Source organism: Semicossyphus pulcher, unplaced genomic scaffold, assembly GCF_022749685.1.
Source record: "Semicossyphus pulcher isolate SPU_LCO1_2020_fin unplaced genomic scaffold, fSemPul1.0.p SCAF_22, whole genome shotgun sequence".
Lineage (NCBI taxonomy): Eukaryota > Metazoa > Chordata > Actinopteri > Labriformes > Labridae > Semicossyphus > Semicossyphus pulcher.
This window is the reverse complement of record NW_027211696.1, coordinates 18,221,900-18,242,451: the sequence shown is the minus strand read 5'-3', so window position 1 is coordinate 18,242,451 and position 20,552 is coordinate 18,221,900. Positions and strand designations below refer to the sequence as shown.

Here is a 20,552-nt window from a genome sequence, read left to right as displayed (position 1 = left end):
CATTTTTAAATACAAGCTTCATTTACAGAAAACACCTGGATGTGACGCTAATACAAACATTAAGCACCCTTCTAAATCAAAGGGAGAGATGTGTCGCCCTGCCAAAGGTCTGCACACTTAACTCACATTCTCCCCTAAAGCCATAAATCCTCGTGTAGGAAAATCCCTCACACCTTGTAATTACTCTAAATGAGTGAGTGAGACAAAGAAGGAAGACGATGTGACAGGAAATATAGCGAGCAGGGTAACAGACAGTCTATTATCCCGCTGACTAAAGAGCCATTAGGGGGGAGACACGCCCTCCGTGCCAGTCAAACTGTTTTTATGGACTCTGGGTGTCTATGAGGGTGTGGGAGCCTCTGGACGCCCCGTCCCACCCGCTCCCTCAGGACCATCGGGGGAATTCTCAGCGCGCCGTTTCTTGGATACGGTCCCTGCAGACTTGGGGCCAAATCTGGGCACACATGGTCCCCATTGAGAGCGCTAACAAGAGGCAGACAGGGGCTACGACCCAGCGTGACCCTTCTTTCAGGGGCGACAGAGCCGAGCCGAGCCCCCTCTGCATCCCTGAGCCTCACGTGGATAACTCCCCGCCATCTGCCTCCATTTAGCACTACATCCCCGCAACAAAGACCCCCCGTGGCAGCCCGCTTAGGCCTGACAAACAGCCCACAAAGAGCCCCACTTAGGCCTGACTAAAGCCTGTGAAGAGCCCCCGCAGGACGGAGGAGATGTCACAGAGCCACGGGGACGGCGTGCTGCGCAGCAGGAGCGACTAGCACGTCCACCAATTAGCACGCACACGTTAAAGACGGGCGGAGGAGGAGGGGGGGGGCATGTATGCACAATGAAACAGCCCTGGCTCACAAACACCAGTGTGTCTGTGGGCGTCTCTGGGGAGCTGCTAAATTACCATCAACAGAGGAGAGGGAGTTTATCAGCGAGCTCTCAGGGAGGAGAGAGAGAGTCCTCCTCAGGCTTAATTAAAATATTAGCCACTTCAGCAGGAAACACGAGACATTCAGGAAGAGGATTAATTTCTCTCAGAAATACCAACCTCGCTGCTCCGCTCTCACGTCTGCTAATCATTCAGGGGTGGTGCACTAATACACATTACTAATTGTAGGAATTCAGGGTGTAATTAGCTCCAGTCTTTACAAGAACTAATAATATTTATACCAATACAACTTAATTTATATTGCACCTAACATACAGGCGTGTACAATAAGGGAAGAAACAGAAGATTAAAACAAAAGTGACAGTTAAAGGAAATGTTAAAGAGCAGCTCCAGTTATTTTTCAGACGTATAAAATGCTCTGCTTGAAATAATAAATTGTGTCTGATATGTTTTTTCCACGTTTAATAACCTTGTAAAAATCAGGCGTCTCCTCCTTCTGCCTCATTAAAAATACCTGCATCTGCGTAGGCTCCGCCCACTGTGCACATTTCCAAAACACGTCTCTGCCACCGTTTAGTGGCAACTTGTTGAAACTCAGCTAGTTTGAAATGTAGTAATAAGTAGTAGTAACGTTAACGTTAGCAGTCAGTAGTGAGTTTGCGACGACGGTTACAGCTGGCTCGCGCATCGCAAAGTGGTTGCCATAGGTTACACATGATGATATAATTACGCTCCTTAGGTTTGTGACGTCTCAAACCTGCCAATCTGAAACGATTTTGACATGGAGATGTTACAAGGAGTCTGGGTCTGTTGTAGCCTCACGCAGAGCCTGAAAAAGCTGGTGTTCTCCGTCATCGCTAGGAGCGATAATATTTGAAATTGGCGCCATAGCTGTGGAGAAAGTTGTACAAACGTTCTTGTTAAAAAGCCTGAAAGCAGAGTTGTGATAAATTGTAGTTTATCAGCTGATTGTTTTTTAAGAAGTGAAAAATAATCCTTTATATGCAAAATAAATGAATAAATTAAACGTTCGTCTCCGTCCAGCTCCCCCAGCCGCTCTCCTGCCCCCGCTGTCAGCAGCCCGAGGTGTCTCCGTGGTCCCTGTGGCTTTGCTAATGGATTTAGGATATAAATCTATCATTTACTCAGCCAGTTAACACCACCCCGAGGCCGCTTTCATTCCGTCTCAGGAGACGCCGCCGCGGGCTTTTGTTCACGTGTTGTGATTGTGTTGATTTCCAAGCTTTGAATATTCTCTCTTGGCTGTTTGTGGCGGTGCAGGTGCAGGAGTTAGAGCCGCATCACATCCACATCTAACACAACATCAGTGCATTTTAGGGTCCTAGAAGGGGAAGATTAAAGGACAAGCGGGGGCCCTAAACGGGTCATTGGTATTCTCCTGTGCTCTTCTCACACCGGCCTAAACACTGGATTAATTGCAGCGTATGGAAAGAAAAGCAAAGCATAACCCCTGGACTTAGAGCAGGCGGATTGGCATCGATCGGCAGGGCTGCGGCTAAGCATCGCTCTCCAATTATCTGTGATTCTCCTCAGTGCGAGAGCCTGTGTGTGCCATCTGCCTCCCCTCCACCCTGCCACTGTGAACACAAAGCGGGCTTCACCTTTACATTCAACCTCATGCGGAGAAGACACAACGATTCTGCGGCTACGAGTGCAGGACTTAACCCACGGCGAGTACAACAGGCCCCTGCATCTTGGCATTAAATCGTATAATCTGATCCAACATAAACATTCACAACTGGGAGAAAACCTTCTTAAAAAACAGCTCATTTTGCAGCTTCGACCGTGTCGCGTGGACGGAGAAGATCATGTTTTGATCTTCATGTTACACTCGGCAGCGGCCCATGTGACAATCAGAGATGTATTAGTCTGAGTCAGAATCAGAGGAGGAAGCTGAAGCCACAACAATTCAGAATATCTCGTTTAAATGGTCACTCAATGATGAGTTACAGAATGCCTTGCTGTCCATATCATAGTAAGTAGTTAGTGAACACTCAGATGCCCCGATTTGTCTTCAAAGCTATGAATGCAATGCTTAAAGAAGAGGCTCTGTAGTGATAGATAGTGCTTTATTATTACTGAACTAAACTCCCCTGACTGATGCAAATCACCCGCCGTCGAAAATAGATCATCAGCAGCGAGCGTGCACGACACGCCTGCAGCTGACTCCAAGGTAATTACATAATAAATGTTTGAGCATAACCACGCCCAATTCAAACAAATATCAAGATGGTTTACCGGTAACTTAAATTTTAATTTAATGTAACCTTTATTTAAAGTGGTAATCTCAAAGATATCAGTTTCTTTCTCTTTGGCGTCACCCATGGTGATAATCAGTAACTGCGGGAGCACACTTCGCAGATATCCACACAGTGCTGCATGTGTGACGTCCACGGTTGGCTCCGGTTGTAACTCTTGATTTTCCTGGCTGACGGTCGCTTTCCTTTTCAGACTGTTTGCTTCATCTGAGCGTCGAGTTTGTTTCTTCTTCTTTGGATTTTCACTTCTTGTTGAAGTTGTATCTGTAGTCATCCATCTTTTCTTTGTTTGTTCAGCCATAGTAGATTACTGTTTACTCGCAACACTTGCAGAGAGCGGAAAAGCAGCCGCTTAGCTCCGCCTACCCTCTCTGGCAGACCAACCACTGCTGGCTGATGAAAACGCGTCACTAACTGGGCGCCACTTGTGATTTTTTCCGTGAAAGTTGCCACAGACACTCAGTCTGTAATACTGCAGATGCAAAGGCTTTCATCAGTGAGCCACAGGCTCAATCACCATTGTGTTACCTCATTCAGCGATAGATAGAGACTTAACAGACATTTATTTACATGAAAATCTTGAGATTATTACTTTAACTATGGAAAAAGCTGAGTGTCCGGGCCAAGACTTTTGACGAAGTTTCTGACCAACAATGAGCAGCCATACACACAAACATAACACAGGATACACGACTATAATAAAATAAAAGACACAAAAAGTGAAATCAGTCAAACTCATAAATATCTCAAGCAGAACATCTACAGCCAGATGAACCTGCCTCCAAGTTATTCTTAAGAGCACCTTAAAAGCATCCAATCAGACCAGTTCCTTTAGTTTCAGGTCTTTTTCTAATCTATTCAAAGTAAAGTTAAACACCTTTCTCCCAAAGCCTGTGAGCTCCTGCACTCTTCTGTCTGATGCATGTTAGAAGGTACGAGGGAAGCAGACTTAAAATAGACTTGTAAATAAGAATACGCCAGTGTTTTAGTCTCCGTGTGGACAAGGCAGACCGTCCAACGCGTGCATACTGCAGACAGTGATGAGTGAGGGCTTTAAACTGAGTGATGAACCTCAATGCACCATAATACACAGTGTCCAGAGCATGTAAGCTTTGAGTGGAGGCGTGCATGTCTGAAACATCACCAGCGTCCAGCAATGACATAAAAGTCATAGCAACCAGTTTTTTTAGACTCAAAAGAACGGCAGGATTTGATTCTAAAATAAAAACCCAGTTTAAGTATTAATATAAGATAGTAATTTCTAACACTTTTACATGCTAACATTGTGCTCATAAGAACCTTAACTACAGAGTTAGAAGGCTGTTGTTGATTTAGGTTTCAGAAGGCTTTAATTTAACGTCCACCAGGTTTAAAAAATGAAAACAGCGCTTCATGTTTTCTCCAAAATCAGAAGAGTTGAAGCCAAACATGTGGCTCCTGCTGCTGGATTATTATTCCTCCATCCTGGTTCTTTTTGGGCAGGTGGACAAGTGGACGAGTGTCCTTCAACTGAGTGGTCAGCGTGGCCAGAGCAGACCAGGCTCAGACCAGGCAGATGGCCAGAGCTATTAGCCCCAATTAAAACCAGGAGCCCTCCACACATCTCCAGAGCTCGAGCATACGGACGAACCGCAGGCTGCACGCGGAGGGCAGAAGGACGCAAGGAGGCGAGGTAGGAAACAGACGAGGAGGACGATTAAAGCGTTTACATCTGATAGATCATAAACCATGCTAAAGCAACCTACAACAGAGAGCAGGCGGTTAATTAGTCAGGTTATAAATGATGTCAATTAGATTTTAAACAGGAACAAGAATTCAACTTCACAGAGGAGAAGCAGAATTCAGTGATATTTAATTAAATCAAAGTGTAAAGTAAAGAGAAAGCAGAGCTTATAAATCAGCGGGCTCAGTTTTTCCTGCAGAATTAGTCTCTAAGCAGACAGATTGGCAATGCGTGCAGAATTCGATCAAATTTGCTTTCAAACGGACTGAAAAATAGAGCACATTTATTCTATTCCGCCTGTTTAGACATAAACAAGAACAGCGTTTTCTACATTTGCTTTCCTGCTTGATTTATTGCCATCCTCCTTTCCAGCAATCAATTTCTTGTGTTTCATGGCACCCCCACCCCCCCACCCTCCGCACGGCCTCGGCGCATGTTTGGGAAAAGCAGTGCTGCACCCTGCTGATAAACAGGGGAAATGCAGGGATGCAGAGGGGAAGAGGCAAGCTGCTGTCAAACAGAACCTGTGTTAACTTAAAGCTGCAACACAAAATGCCAGAGGTCAGTTTAAAGCTGCAGGCTTCATTCATATGCAAATCCCGTCCATTACTACGACAATAAACCCAAAGTGTCTCTCCTCCAGAGGGAAGATACTCCGTGTGATCCTCCCCGGATTACAGGATCCTCTCTCTGGGGGGAACGGAGGAGAAGAAGAGGGGGTTCTGGATGGAGGTCACCTCTCACATCACATCTAATGCAGAGTGACCTCCACAATAAGCTCTCAGTGGGTGTATCCGATCAGATCGATCACTCAGCTGCGCGTGTGTGTGTGCTTTTTATTCAGAGTATTCAGTCGACCGACATTTAACAACTGACTTCTCTGATTTCTGCAAATATGATGCTTTCTGCTTTGCATCTTCTCAGGAGCGCAACATTTATTATAAAAATGTGCAACATAATAAAAATACTTGTTGACTTCCTTCGACGATCACCTTAAATTTGACGTGAACACCGAGGCGACTGTGAAGACGGGGCGACAGAGAATTCACCTTTAAAGGAAACCAAACGCCTCCTCAGTCAGTCCTGTAATCCTCTTCTATTAAGAGTCGTCTTTGTTGTTCTTTTACCGCCTGGTTTCACAGCCTCACAGTAAAGACAGAAACAATCTGACCAACATTGTTAAAAGATCTTTTGTAACCAGCAGATCCTACAGTAGGCTGCGGGTGTTTTAGCTTCTTCTGCACAGGTTCTTTTAAGTGATATTTTCTCTGTTTCCATCAGGACGTCGTTCTGTTTTACCTGCTTGTAAAACTGTTTTTCGTTCTGCAATTCATTTGCTAAATGCTCCTTAGGTTTTTATATTCCTTCCATCTTTTTATCCTTTTATGAAGACTGATTCTTTCATTGTTTCATGGTTTTATCCAGTTTGTCTATTTATTAATCAGTCTACTTAATATCAGTATTCATCTTAGATCTTATTTAATATTTATAGCTCTCATGTTTGATTTATTGTTGTCAGTACGTCGCTGTGTTTTGTACAAGCTGCTCCAAATCAGTTGCCCCTAAAAGGGAATAATAAAGTTGTTTGAATTTGAATGATTGTGTTGATAATTTTTCTTGTTTGTACATTTAAATATTTAAATCTGAAATCTTGTGGTGGGAATTTCTCACAGTTTTTTGATGATTAATTGCAAAAGAAATCATCAGATAAATCAATAATTCAAATCTAATAATCTAATAATAATAATATAATATCTCTTTTTGCAGCCCTTATTATAACACGACTCTTGTTCTCTGAGATAAGACGACAACAGTCTGGATGCAGGGCAGGTTGAACGTGGTGTAAATAAAACCTTGCAGTGCAGTTAGTACAGGATGTGAAGTTGTCTTTCACTTGGAAAAAGAATCTGTTTACAAACGTTGCTTTCATATTGTCCCAACCCTAGCTCAACTCATATTTAATAACGGATGTGTTTGATCTTAAATAGATGAAAAAAGGCCAACTTGATGTTTAGGTCTTGTTTTGACTGATCCCTATTAGTCGCACGACCAGATTCTAGTACAGGAAGTGTGGTTGGAGTAGTATTAACCAAACATGTATCAGCAATCTTCAGAGTATGCAGGAAAAAACGATGATTTATCTTCTTATTAATCTCTATAAACAGACGTCTGCATGCTAACAGCTAACAATCTGTTCTAGATCTAAAATTCAACTTGAGACAAATTCCCTTAACGCTGCGACGCCAAAACCGTTCAGCATTTAGATTTCCCGACTTCCTCGAATGTACCAGAAATGATGGATCCGACCTCCGTTCAACAAACTCTTGAGGACAGACCTGACAGAGCCTCATGTTGACTTGTTCCTAATCTGCATCATGATGTTGTTATTTCTGCAAACTGAAGAGCCGTTAATTAAAGTCGATCAAAAGAAAATGTGTTTCTGTTTGGGCTTCATCCCGCTGAAGTAAGCCAGAGTGCAGCCTCTGTGTGACTTACTGTTTACAGTGAGACTGAGACTCACAAACAGATGAACGGGCGCTCCTCTGGGGGATGTGATGGACCAAGAAATTACGTCGTTTATTTTACAAACATATCTGGTCATATACTCAATTTTGATCTGACCACACAGTCGCTTCTCAAGCTGCTAACTGGACTGTAAGCAATGCAGCGTACAGAAAAGGGAGTCTTGGCTGGAAGTCGCTTAACGCTAAATGCTGGCTAAACCGGAATGCCTGAAATGTTCGCCGTCACTGTATGTAGAGCCGATGGGTTCGGAGGATGTCACAAACCAAAACATATTTACTTAATAGTCATGAAAAGTAGAAAGAAAACCCCCAAATGTTCACCTTTTACAAATTCAGTTCATGTGTGATTTTAGTTTTTTTGCCTTTAAAAGACTAAAATTATTAACTGATAGTAAAAACTGTTGCATATAATCTTCATATCAGTGAACTAATTATTAAAGGAGCAATGGAAGAAGCCGCTGTCAGTCAAAGCTGGTGTTCTCTGCAATCGATAGAAGCAATAATATTTTAAATTGGCTCCATAGCTGTGGAGAAAGTTGTACAAACAGCTCGTGGTTTCGCCCATTCTACATTCCTACAACACCCAGCATGCATTGCGCCCCTCCCTCTGAAAGGAACGGTGCAGCGAGAGACGCTGGAGTGAAATACTACAGTTTCACTGCAGACAACGGCTCAGAGCGGGACAGAAACTGAAATACAATGAGAATATACCGGTGGATCGTCTAAAAACTCTTCAGGTCTGCAGTCTACATTTCAAACCTGACGATTTTGAACGAGACATGACATCGGAGGCGGGCGTCCGAGATTGAGGAAGTGTAGTTTAGCGAGCTCCCTGGCCTCCGCCAGATGACGCGCTTTATGTAGTCTGGTGGAGGTTATCCAGGGCCCATCGGAGAAGCAGATAGCGTCCTCCAAAGGCACAGAGTGGCATTGTATTTTTATCTACCATACTGGCATTAGCTCGCCATGATAGCATGATAGGACTGAGGCTGAAAATCGGCGAACTGGCCCTTTAAGCTAATACTTGGCACAAAATCCAAACCAGGACACATTAAGAGGAACCATCTTGAGAGAATGAAACACAAACAGTATCCTGCTTTCTTTGTGACAACGCCTCAAAGGCAGGGTGGTGAAATCTGCCAGTTACGTTCGAGGAGGAGAGGACCGAAGATTTCTTACAATATAAAGAAGAACCTGTCCGCACGAGGACAACAGCAGAAAATAGTGTCTTAATTAAAAAGGCTGAGGTTCAACATCTTCCTCTGTAGCCGTCACAGAAGCAGGAGAGAGATTGATAGCATGGACTCATCTGAGCTATCGGTTATTCTGAATGAAGTATGGGCTTATTGGCTGAGGCCTCTCCCACTGGCTCACATTGATTTCCACTCACTCTCTCAGCTCGCGGTGCCCTTGTGCTGCTCCGACTGTCCCTTACTGATCCACCGTCTCCTCCATTCTTACTCTTATCGCATCCTAAAAACTACAACATAAAATCATTCGGAGACGAGAAGACGGAGCAAAAAGACGGACGGACGGAGACGAGCGGGAGGAGGACGGAGCGTGGCGCAGAGGGATGGAGCGAGAGACAAAGAGGAAGTGAAAGAGAGACAGCGGTGTGGAGGGAGAGACAGATGGGGGGGGGGGGAGCAGAGATGACGGGAAAGAGAGACAGAGCAGGAAACAGAGGGAGAGAGGGAGGTGTAATTATCTATCAGGTGTTCGGGTGTGCGTGACAGAGGAGGAAGCTCATTAGCACACTCTGTGTACACCAATTACACAGCCAGGCTTCTCAGGGCATTCCCCTGGCATGTGTGTGTGTGTGTGAGGCTGCAGGGGACACACAGACACTGTCGCTACATGAGACACACTTTTTAACTTATCATGTAAAATACAAAACAACAGGCACGTTCACTCCCTCACTCTCAGACAGAAGACATAAACACAAGGTATGGACTTGTCAGAGTAAGATTCTGTCCCCATTGTGCACTGGGCTTTACGAGGGACGACTTTGGTGACATAGACGGACAAGAAGGGGGGGAAAACAAGGGTAGATTTTCATTGGCATTATTTTTACTATGAAGACACCAACTCCCATGATTCCACGCTGCTTCACAACGCCATCAAACAACCTGCAGAGAAGCAGAAATTCTCTGCGTTTAAATATTCCTTGTTTTAACTGAGTGACGTCTTTCTTTCTCTACTGATTTTTATGGTTTCACTTCATCACACATCTTGTTTTTTATTATCCAATGTATATTATTGTCCTGCATTAACCAGCTTAAGGTTACCTTCGTTACATTCTCCTTAAAAATGACATTTTAATTGATTTAAAAAAGGCAACATTTAACAGATACTTAAAGTGATAATCTCAAAGATTTTCATGTAAATAAATGTCTGTTAAGTCACTATCTATCACCGAGTGAGGGAGCACAATGGTGATTGAGCCTATGGCCCACTAATCTCTATTTAGATACATAGAAATGTAGAACCTGTAGGGTTAGGGTTTGGGTTAGCAGGGACGTGGATTTCCGGGAAGGCAAGTTTTCTGTTTGAACTATGTTTGTAGTCCGAGTAGTATTGACCAATCATGTATCTGCAGGCTGCGGCGTATGCAGGAAAAACAGTCCTTGCGGAGCGTAATCCGCTGTAACGACCCATCAGCGTGATCTGACGATGATTTAGCTTCTTATTAATCTCTATAAACAGACATCTGCATGCTAACAGCTAACAATCTGTTCTACATCCAAAATTTAACTTGACTTCCCGACTTCCTCAAATGCATCAGAACGATCTGACCTCCGTTCAACAAACGAGCATTTTAAAAGTGTTTTTCTCTTCTTGAGAACAGACCTGACAAAGCTTGAATTTTTACTTCTTACAAATCTGCATCATGATGTTGAAATTTTAGCAAAGGTAAGACCCGTTAATAAAATCACACGGTTTCTCTTTCTGTAACGATGCAGCACGCGGAAAAGGAAGTCTTGACGGGAGGTTGTTTATCACTTACCGCCCGGCACGTTCACCGGTGTCCCCAGAGGCTGTAACGTCTCAGACTATAGCCGATGAGATCTTCGAGATTATAACTTTAAAGTGTTTTTTTTTTGCCAGTAATCAGATTATTCAAAGTGTCTGACAGAGTAACAGAAAGTATCCCTCGAGATAGATCTTTTTTTTCTAGGGAGTCGGATCCTTACAAACAGAGGATTTGATCTAAAATGATGAGTCGCACTTGGAGAGAGGACATAGGGTGTAACTTTCCAACAGCTGACAAGAAACTGCTAACACGTGTCACGTAGTGTGAAATACTTTGTCAAAAGTCTCATAGTCTTTGGCTGGCTTATAATTACACATGAAAGATTCTCAAATGAAAAGATAAAGAACAAAGGTCTCTGAAGAAGATGAAAAAGAACCCTTATATTTGTCTATGTAGCATCAGTGTCAAAATGTCTCACCTGTGGAGGCTGTTCTGGCCGGATGAAATCACCCCTACGTTGGCCACAGACAGGACGTGCTTGTTGATGACCTGGCTGGAGGAGTTCGCTGTCGCCAAAGTGATGGTTGCTGAGGTCTCGTTCATGCCCAGGAGCTTACCTGAGAGGAGAGGGGACAGAACAAGGAACAACACAAACAGAAGCTTAGTCCTGTTACAGAAATAAATTCAGCGCAGTTGTCGAGTTTAAACTTAAAACAAAGCAGCATGTTTATGTCACTATACACATCTAAAATGTCCATTAATCTGGATGTATACAGAGTATTCTAGGACCTGGTTTTGGGACTGACACTGACAAAACAACAGGATAAATACATTACTTAAAAGAGGGAATCTAGACAATAAACAAGTGCCTTTTTCGTCTCTTTAAAAATGCAAACAGAGCTGCAGGAAAGACTCCAAATGACCGGTTTATGTGCACTTAGTAATGAGCGGGGATTTGAAAGAATGGAGATAAATATGCACAAGTTAGTCGGAAATAAAAGAGTCTTAAAGGCAAATATAATGAAAACCTGTTAACTGAAAGCATGAATTAACTTCATTCAATAACTATAAAGCAGTCATTTGCTAGAGAGAGAAAAGCAACTTGTTATTTCTCTTCTGAGTGCTGCTGCATTCAGTGGAGCTCAGACATTAATTAATGCAGAAGCAGCATTAAGCAGCACTTAAGAGCACGCTGACGGCGAAGGCACGAGGACGCTCTCAGCTCTCAATAGCTGCCTCAGCGTGAAGCGCTACAGGTGTGTGTGTGTGTGTTTGTGCAGGACACACCATTAAGTGCTTGATAAAAGGCGAGCATTTAGCCCTAATGACAAAGGTGAACAAATGTTTATCAGGGTTTTGAGTCATTAAAACACAATTTAGAAATACGACAAAGAACGCAGGAAAAAAATCAGGATTAAAACTCTTTTGTCCAAAAAACTACAATTCATTGTTTGCACAACATTTAAGATAGTAGCAACTGACTTTGTAACAATTTGAACACCTCAAGAAAACGTCTGTTTCAAGTCAAGAACAAAACAACAATACTTCCTACTTAGTATTTTCAGTTTATCAACAGCCTGATGTTTCTCTCTTCTCTGCTTCATGGGCCTCCATTGTTGTCAAAAAACTAGATTAAGCACATTTATCAGCCCAGTAGCAGACGTGTCATTATTGGTGTCCATGTGGCCGATAAGTAACAGGAAAGTAAGGCTGGATCTGACTCTTGTTTTGTCTCTGAGGGTGTTTAATCGCTGGGTGGGTTTTCCTTTAGTCCAACGTCACATAAACAAGCCGCTCATGGAGCATGTTTCTTTAATAAACACTGTAGGAGCCAAAATGTGATGTATGCCCATTATCATACGTTTTGTTGCACTCCTTTTACAGTTTTATCCAATGACTGTGTATAAAGATGGACGACGTGTCTCCATTGAAGAGAAAAATACCCCTGTGACAGGCGCTGCCGTCTTGCGATGGTGACGTCATTTGGAGCCGGAGCTGCGCAGGAGAGCTCGGCGGATGGAGCTGCTGTAGCCACACGCGAACCAAAACACACTGTTCAATGACTGTAGTGTTTGTGTTAGTTACGTCTCCTCTCACCGTTCCTCCTCTACTCTGCTACTCGGGAACAGAACGCTACAGGAGCCTGATTTGTCAACAGAGCTGTCAATCATGAGGTCACACCCCCTTTTTTATAGCATCAACTAATTAAAAATAAACTTAACATAAATCAGCATGATAAGAGCTAACTATATAACAGAAACCATGTTTGAGAAAAATGTATTTGACGTGTAATCTGATTTTACAGTTTGACTCATGTCCCATCTGTTAACATGGAGGAGGCGGGCTTTATGGCCTATACTGCAACCAGTCAGCAGGGGGCGATAGAGAGGGTTTGGCTTCACTTTCAGGGAGCTGTCATGTCGGCCATCTTTTTATACAGTCCGTGGTTTAATCACTTCCTGTGACTGGCAGTGGTTTCACCTTTATTTTAAGAAAGAAAATAGTTCAACTTTTGGAACACGGCGCGCTCGACACTTCTCCCTCGCTGACCAATCAAAATCAAAAAGGGGCGGGACTTCCAACATCAACTTTGTCAACAACAATGGCGGAGGAGGGTAAAACTGAGGGTAAAATTTCCAGGTGTAGAGCTGCTGCTGACGTCAATAAAATCAAATATTAAGCAACCAGGCGTAACAGTCACCACCAAGGGAAGCGGAAGTGCTGCCAGACAACTTTCGTAACCTAGCAACAGTAAGTGCCGGGACTAACGGCATTAGTCGGCACAGGTCCTCAACCTTTAAAACTCATGCAAATTGGACTCACCTTGCTCTTTGCAGAAGTCCTGCTCGTTCATGCTGCTGGGCATTAGCAGCTCTCCCACAGCCGGCTGGATGGACACACTGAACTGATCCTCCTTTGTGCTGAGGAGGGAACACAACAATAAATAGTAGTGACTTATTCACAGGATGTCTAACGTGTAGAGTTAATAAGGAATCTTTTAAATTAGGATTTGGGACAGAAAAATGAGAAGGAGCAGATGATGACTCAGGTGTTTTGTGCACTTTGTGTATTAAATGTTTCTCATGTTATTGCCTCCAAACCGCGCTCTGTGAATGGCATTTTGGGCTCGATTGATTCCCCCATCCTGAACAGATTTTCTGATCAGGGTATTGATCAGCTGAGCAGCAGTGCCAATGGCATTCAAGCAGGTTGATTTGGGCCGCGGCTGATTACTGGAGGAATAATTGTTATCCCAGCGAACCAGGGATCAATGGTGGCTGATGTCTCACCTGGGAGCGCTGGCACAGAGCGGGGCAGGAAAAGGAGAATTAACAAAGAACAAATGAGAGAGGGAAAGATGTAAGAGGAGATGAAGAGGAGGAGGAGGAATCCGGAGGCACAGGGTAGAGAAAAAGATGTACAAGTGAAGGAAAAACACGCCTGACTTGATATGAGTGGGTGTCAGCTTGTCTTACCACAACTGGAAGTTGGCTGCTTGCGTCGAGTCGCTGAAGTCAATACCCATGGAAACTGTCACCGAGGCCTCTTGCTCCAGCCGCTCTGAGAGGGGGAGAGAGGGGAGGAAAGACGAGAGGAGAAAAGGAAGAGTGAGTGACAAGGGCACAGTGTGCAGCGTGAGGAAGGATGGAGCAAAGGGAGAGACGAGGAGGAGGAGGAGGAGGAGGAGGAGGGGGGCAGCAGCAGAGTGGAACAGACAGGCATCCACACCACTTGTGTTTTCTACTTGGCAAAGCAAGGCCACCGTGTGTGAGAAATCTATCCTTCAATCTCATTCCCCCACACCTCTAGCCTCGGGGAGAGGGGGGAAAAAAACACGTGAAGGACTAGCATATTTCCAAAACAACAGGCTTGTCATAGAGAGCATCAGCATCAAGAGAGACGGGGTGAGGAGGAGGGGGGGAGACAGAGCGGGAGAAATGTGAGCGAGACAGAGAGGTAAGTAAAAATGCTGAGGAGGACAGCTGGATGAGAGAAGAGGAGGAGGAGGAGGAGGAGGGGGGAGGTTAAGGATGAGAGGAACACAGACAGACAGAAACATCGTCCACGCTCCCTCCAGCCGGCCTGTGTTTCTCCCTGTGGAGCAGCGGGGATGTTTGACTGTATGACTCTTTCCACAGACGAGAGAAGAGAGGAGGAGACTCCAGAGGAAACATCTGAAAACAGAGCCATCATGGACTCTAACACATGCAGCACTCACAGGCAGTTCCTGCTTTTTACCTCTGTTTTCGTCTCTTTATGCCTAGTGAGGAATTTGTTTCTCTGTGTGTACAGACTGAAAACATTTACTCTACAGAGGGTAACAAGGAACGGATATAACTCCAGATTTGAGTCTACATACCTCCGCCTCATTCAATGATTCGATCATATAAGATACAGCCACAATTTAGACTACGAGCTGAAGTTGCTTCTAATTTCAACAAGGCTTTTTCTATTTTATTCTACTACTTTGTTTCAGCTGAGTCAAAATGTTTGTTTATCATAATGCTGCTATTATTACGTTGCTACTATGCTACGTCCAAGACTGCCATTGCTACTAAAAGCTAGTTAATTACTTACTTTTGTGAGCAAACTGTTTATATTTCTTATAGAAACGACAGCAACCACAAATAAATAAAACTATTGCTGCTATAAACCGGGATTAAGCTTTTTTTTATAGGTGTATGAATTATGAAAGGCTGAAGATGAGCTAGAAAAAAATGAGGTGTTTCCAGTTCGTTAACAAGAAAGTTGTTAATTAATTTAGCCGTTTAGCAATCACAAATAATGTGTCATTTTATGCCGATAAATTATCGGTCTGACCGCTGTTCTGCAGCATTGTCAAGTTTTGCACCTTGCAGAGGCATCGTGCAGTACTCCTCATCCAGTCCAAACCCTGTTGTGTATTTTCCTTTAACGAACACATCGAGAAACAGCCTCACATAAAGCTTTGTCTGTTTTCATCCTCTGCAACTTCTCCAAACCGACTCCAGCCACCCGCTCACAGTGGCCGGGCTCGATCGATCCAAATTACCCACTGTTTGGCTGCTTGAGTTCCTTCAATGCCCAATCAATCCGCTGCAATTGACAGTTTTAACATGCTCCACCGCACACCAGCTCTGTGTGTGTGTGTGTGTGTGTGTGTGTGTGTGCATGAGAAGGAAGATCTAGAGGGACCTCCGCTCTCAGTCTCATATGACTGTAGTGTAGCGATCATACGTGCTGAAATATGGAGATGGTGCATGTTTGTTTGTCCTGATCGATACTCATGAACAGGGATTAGCTGGAGTGATATCGGCTGGTTTCATGTTGGGGAATGGGACCGGGCTATTTGCTGAGCTGATAGCAGGTTTCTGATAACGTAATGATCATTTAATATCCGTATAAAACACAATCATGTCATAGGTAGAGCTGCAGAACCATACCTGGGGTTTTTACATTGCAGAGGGCAACATACTGAACAATTGTGTGAGTTTGTGGAACGTAGAACATTTTAACTGTTTTTGTATTTGCATGGGAAGTAAATGACAATGAGCTCTAATAATTACATTAAGATATAATTGCATTATAGTATGATAACATTAAACATCACACTTTGGTTAAAGGAGCAATTCGCCCTTGGAAGAAGCCGCTGTCAGGCAAAGCTGGTGTTCTCTGTAATCGATAGAAGCAATAATATTTGAAATTGGCGCCATAGCTGTGGAGAAAGTTGTACAAACAGCTTGTAACTTCGCCCATTCTACATTCCTACAACACCCAGCGTGCACTGCGCCCCTCCCTGTCAAGGACATTGATCGCTGCAGGCAACGGCTCAGAGCGGTACAGAATCTGAAATAGGACGAGAATATACCGGTGGATCGTCTGAAAATCTTCAGGTCTGCAGTCTACATTTCAAACCTGACGATTTTGAGCGAGACATGACATCGGAGGCGGGCGTTCGAGATTGAGGAAGTGTAGTTTAGCGCGCTCCCTCTCCAGGGCCCATTGGAGAAGCAGATAGCGTCCTCCAAAGGCACAGAGCCAAAGTGCATTTTTTTTCCTACCATAATGGCGTTAGCTCCCTTTAATAGCATGATAGGACTGAGGCTGAAAATCAGCAAACTGGCCCTTTAAGGCTCAAATTAAAGTATAACTACTAATAAATGTTCAAAATAAAGATTCTAAATAATGTTTTCTACAGGGTTAGATTAAAGTAGAGCTCAGTGGTAACATCAGAAGGGGGTAGAAAAAAAGAGCTTTTGAATTACTGCTGATAACAAGGAAACTATCTTGTGAGAAGGACTAGACGTTAGGCTGCAACATATGAAGACAAATGGTTTATTTTGACCGATAGCTGTGTCCCAATCCAGAGGCTTCATCCTTTGAAGGACGTATTCGAAGGCAGATTGCGTCACAGCGGCGCGTCGAAGGCTTTCCCATTTCAAAGGCTCCTTCAAACGCGGCCAAAAATGCGTCATTCTTTTCCCGGGCCATGAAGGATCCATTGAGTGCATCCCTCGCGACCCAACATATCCTGGGATTCATTGCACGGCAATTCAAACCAGATGGCGGACTCTCAAGCAGCCGAGGAATACACTTTAAATGTAAACGTTTCTGGTTTCAACTCAATCGAATAGCAGCGATACAAATGTTAAAAAAATGAAAGGGGGCCTTGATACTTTAAATTATCTGTAAAATAAGAGGCTAAGTTACCTGACGTTTGTAAGCCAGTTAGCTACCTGTTGCTAGGCGACAGGAGCAGAGTTTGGTGACGCAAACAGGAAATCCTCCGTAGACCAGACCGTCTCATTTAAGTTCGGCCTTAGCGTCGACAAAGGCTACGAATGACTCGTCCTCTGTAGACAGCGTCCTTTGAAGGGTGCAACCCCTGAATTGAGACACAACTTATGATTGCAATACGACTGGTAGGAATAAACTGTGCATATGTAGGGGACTATTTTTAGCAACGGATTAATCCACATTTGGCAATCTAGTTTCTTGCAGCAGGACGGTGAATCTGCGGATGAGTCAAAATAAACTACAGTGCTTTGAAATGTTCCTTAATTACCATCAACACTTTAACGGTAGTTAAGGAACACATCAGCCACTGCAGCAGTGTGATTCGACGACAACAACAAATGAGCTCTATAGCACCGAGAAAGAAGATACAGCAGCCGTTGGATACAGTCACATCACCTGTTTGGTGTTTCATGGGACTTAGAAGGTCATAAATGAGAGTGAAATATTGGATATACTTGATAAATATCCTCTTGTATGACCAGCAGATGAATTTGCTAAGAGCTCCTCATACTCCTACGGCTCTGTGTCTCTGGCAGTGGAGGGTTATACTCACCAACGGTGTTAAAGCAGTGGATGTTGAGGCCTGCCGGGCTTCTGTCTCCTATGTGGATCTCCTCCAGGCTGTGATCTGAGCCGTTGGTCAGTATGACCTGCACTGACACCATGCTGGGCTCGTACAAACACGGCTGCCTGGGGAAGTGGTACTTGGCTGACAGGCCTTTTCCCGACATATGGTGGAGAAGCTCGTAGGTTTTCACAGGACCGAAAGATGGAGTGGTGACCTAGAGGGACATGTGAAGACAGGGATGAACTCACAACAACAAACTTCTTCGTTATGAGAGAAATAAACTGCATGGACTGGATGTTCGAACAGCTAAGCACGGCTGGAAACAAAAGCCTGAGAGCAGAAGCAGAGAAGAAAGACGAGGAAAACAGTCAATGCAAGCATAAAGCGCTCCACATCAACACGACATCCAGGGACGCCTCGTACATTACAGCACAAATGCATCCACACGAGAGGACAGATTAATACAAGAAGCTCCGCTCTTTCCATAAACCTATATTCATGCGGTTTATTGTGTCCAATCAGCAGGAAGAATGCGGCACTTCTGGGACCAAAGGGTTGGCTGATAACTCCCCACCAACCCTCCCTTCATTAACTCTGTAGGGTAAAGAGGAAGCCATTTAAGAAATGTCCTCAATCAGCCCAGTTAGATGGAAATGGGCTGGATGCTCGGTCGAACCAGCTGAATAAAAACAACCTCTAATGAATGGAAACACAAGTGCCTGCATGGGCCAAAGCTGCCACTCGCAGGCCTTTATCACAGAGGCTTTTACCTTTTCAGAGCAGGAAATTGTATTACCTTTGAGAGATGAGGAAAGAAAGGATGTTTTCTCTCCTAAAGATTTACATCTTGGTACTCGGAAGAACATGTTCACACTTGGTGGCTTTCAGTTTTTTGGATAGAGGCAGCTTTTAATGGAAAAACGAGGAGGGTCGGTCTATACAATAAGGTAAATCTGCCTCGAGAAGATGCAGAAAAATAGGTCCTAAATTCTTTGTTTCAGGCTGGATTATTGTTATTCTAATTATCAACAAGTCTCTTAAAGTGGTAACCTCGAAGATCTATAAAAACAGTATTTGCAGGAGCACACTTCCCAGATATTCAGACAGTGCTGCATGTGTGACATCCACGGTTGGCTCCGGTTGTAACTCTTGATTTTCCTGGCTGACGGTCGCTTTCCTTTTCAGACTGTTTGCTTCATCTGAGCGTCGAGTTTGTTTCTTTTTCTTTGGATTTTCACTTCTTGTTGAAGTTGTATCTGTAGTCATCCATCTTTTCTTTGTTTGTTCAGCCATAGTAGATTACTGTTTACTCGCAACACTTGCAGAGAGCGGAAAAGCAGCCGCTTAGCTCCGCCTACCCTCTCTGGCAGACCAACCACTACTGGCTGATGAAAACGCGTCACTAACTGGGCGCCGCTTGTGATTTCTTCTACGAAAGTCAGACATTTATTTACATGAAAATCTGCAAAATTATCACTTTACGTCATCGTCGTGTTTTTCATGCTGTCCTTAGACATAACATTGTTTCCCAGAGCTGAGTTGCTGAGGGCTGAGCCACCTCACATCCTTACTATCTCGGCTGAGAGTTGAGCACGCAAAACAGCAACCATGAAGCAAAACATAGCAACATGCCGGCGGTCAATGCAACATCATCGCGTCCTAAATCTTGTAAAGTCTGCGAGTGTTTCACCCTTTACGCTGCAAAGAAAAGGATCGCCTGCAGGATTTGTAAAGCGGACCTTGTTATCACGGGATATATTGTTTATATCAGCACTTTGTCTGTCCTTAGTTTTACCTAGAGAGCAGACGACTATGGCCCCCGTTGAAAAGACGTTCAAAACTGGTTCAAAAGTTTTTTCACCGACTATTTGAAGACGTTTATTAAACGTTTATGTTTAGAGCAGACTTCACCTGCTTCTGTCACATGATTCATCACACATTCACACACATTAACGGCAATTTTCAAGTCGCATAGCGGCTAAAACGACTGTACAAGTGAGCAGTGCATCACGCTTGCCAACGTTTTCAACATTTAAAAAAACATGGATGAAGTTGGAGTCCATCCCAGGATCGCTATACTCGGATCAGGCGCTCATACCCGCTGCCCCGCCAGCATTTTCTTACAAATTCTTGTCCGTCAGGTATTAACGAAGTACTCCAGCATCCAGGGGTCGTCACCTGCAGGTCGTACCTGCACATGCCCAGTGTTCTTTTTTATTCTTCCGTGAATGTTTAAAACTGCTCCCTTTACGATGTCTCTAATCCTTCTTGTTAACTTTACACAGCCCATGAAGTGTTTAAGATTTTTGTATGAACAATAAATTGCGCTGAAATGACGTCCTTGTGTGGACCGGATTTTACCCACCGCTGCAAAATGATTTTGGAGAAACGTCGCTACAATCCTCCCTTCTGTCGCTCTTTCATTTATAAAATGAAAAAATCAACAAAATTATGAAACAAAAATGTGTTTCTGACACGTTGATGTTGCGACGTTCAGACCTGATTTCACCCTGTTTTCAACTGAATGTCAACGTTGAAATCCCGGTCGTGCTCACTGGGTAAATGGACAAAAACTTGATATTGACTTTTCTGTCAGTAGTAGCCAAAAAAAAGCTGATATCTAAAAGAAGCCATTAAGTAATTGTGTAATTCATTATGCGATTAGTCGATTAATCGTTTCAATAACCAAAGAATAGTCGACCATCGTTAGTTGCCGCCCTACAGACAAGTATCTAAATATTGTACTTGTCCCAGCTTGTTTGTTTTGGCTCGTTTTGACATCTAGAATTAGACTTAAACGAGTGTCAT

At 43.8% G+C, this 20,552-nt stretch overlaps 1 protein-coding gene across 2 annotated transcripts in view; it reads right to left on the bottom strand.

Moving 5' to 3' along the window:
- The window catches only part of ap3b1a (adaptor related protein complex 3 subunit beta 1a), a 72,089-nt gene that overhangs the window by 1,124 nt on the left and 50,413 nt on the right, over window positions 1-20,552 (bottom strand). For both annotated transcript variants that reach the window (XM_069673073.1, XM_069673072.1), the window contains exons 23-26: window positions 17,730-17,958; window positions 13,876-13,960; window positions 13,223-13,320; window positions 10,878-11,016 (exon numbers count right to left, since the gene is read on the bottom strand). In XM_069673073.1, the coding sequence (XP_069529174.1) occupies window positions 10,878-11,016; window positions 13,223-13,320; window positions 13,876-13,960; window positions 17,730-17,958 (551 nt within the window). The remainder of the gene's footprint in view (window positions 1-10,877; window positions 11,017-13,222; window positions 13,321-13,875; window positions 13,961-17,729; window positions 17,959-20,552) is intronic.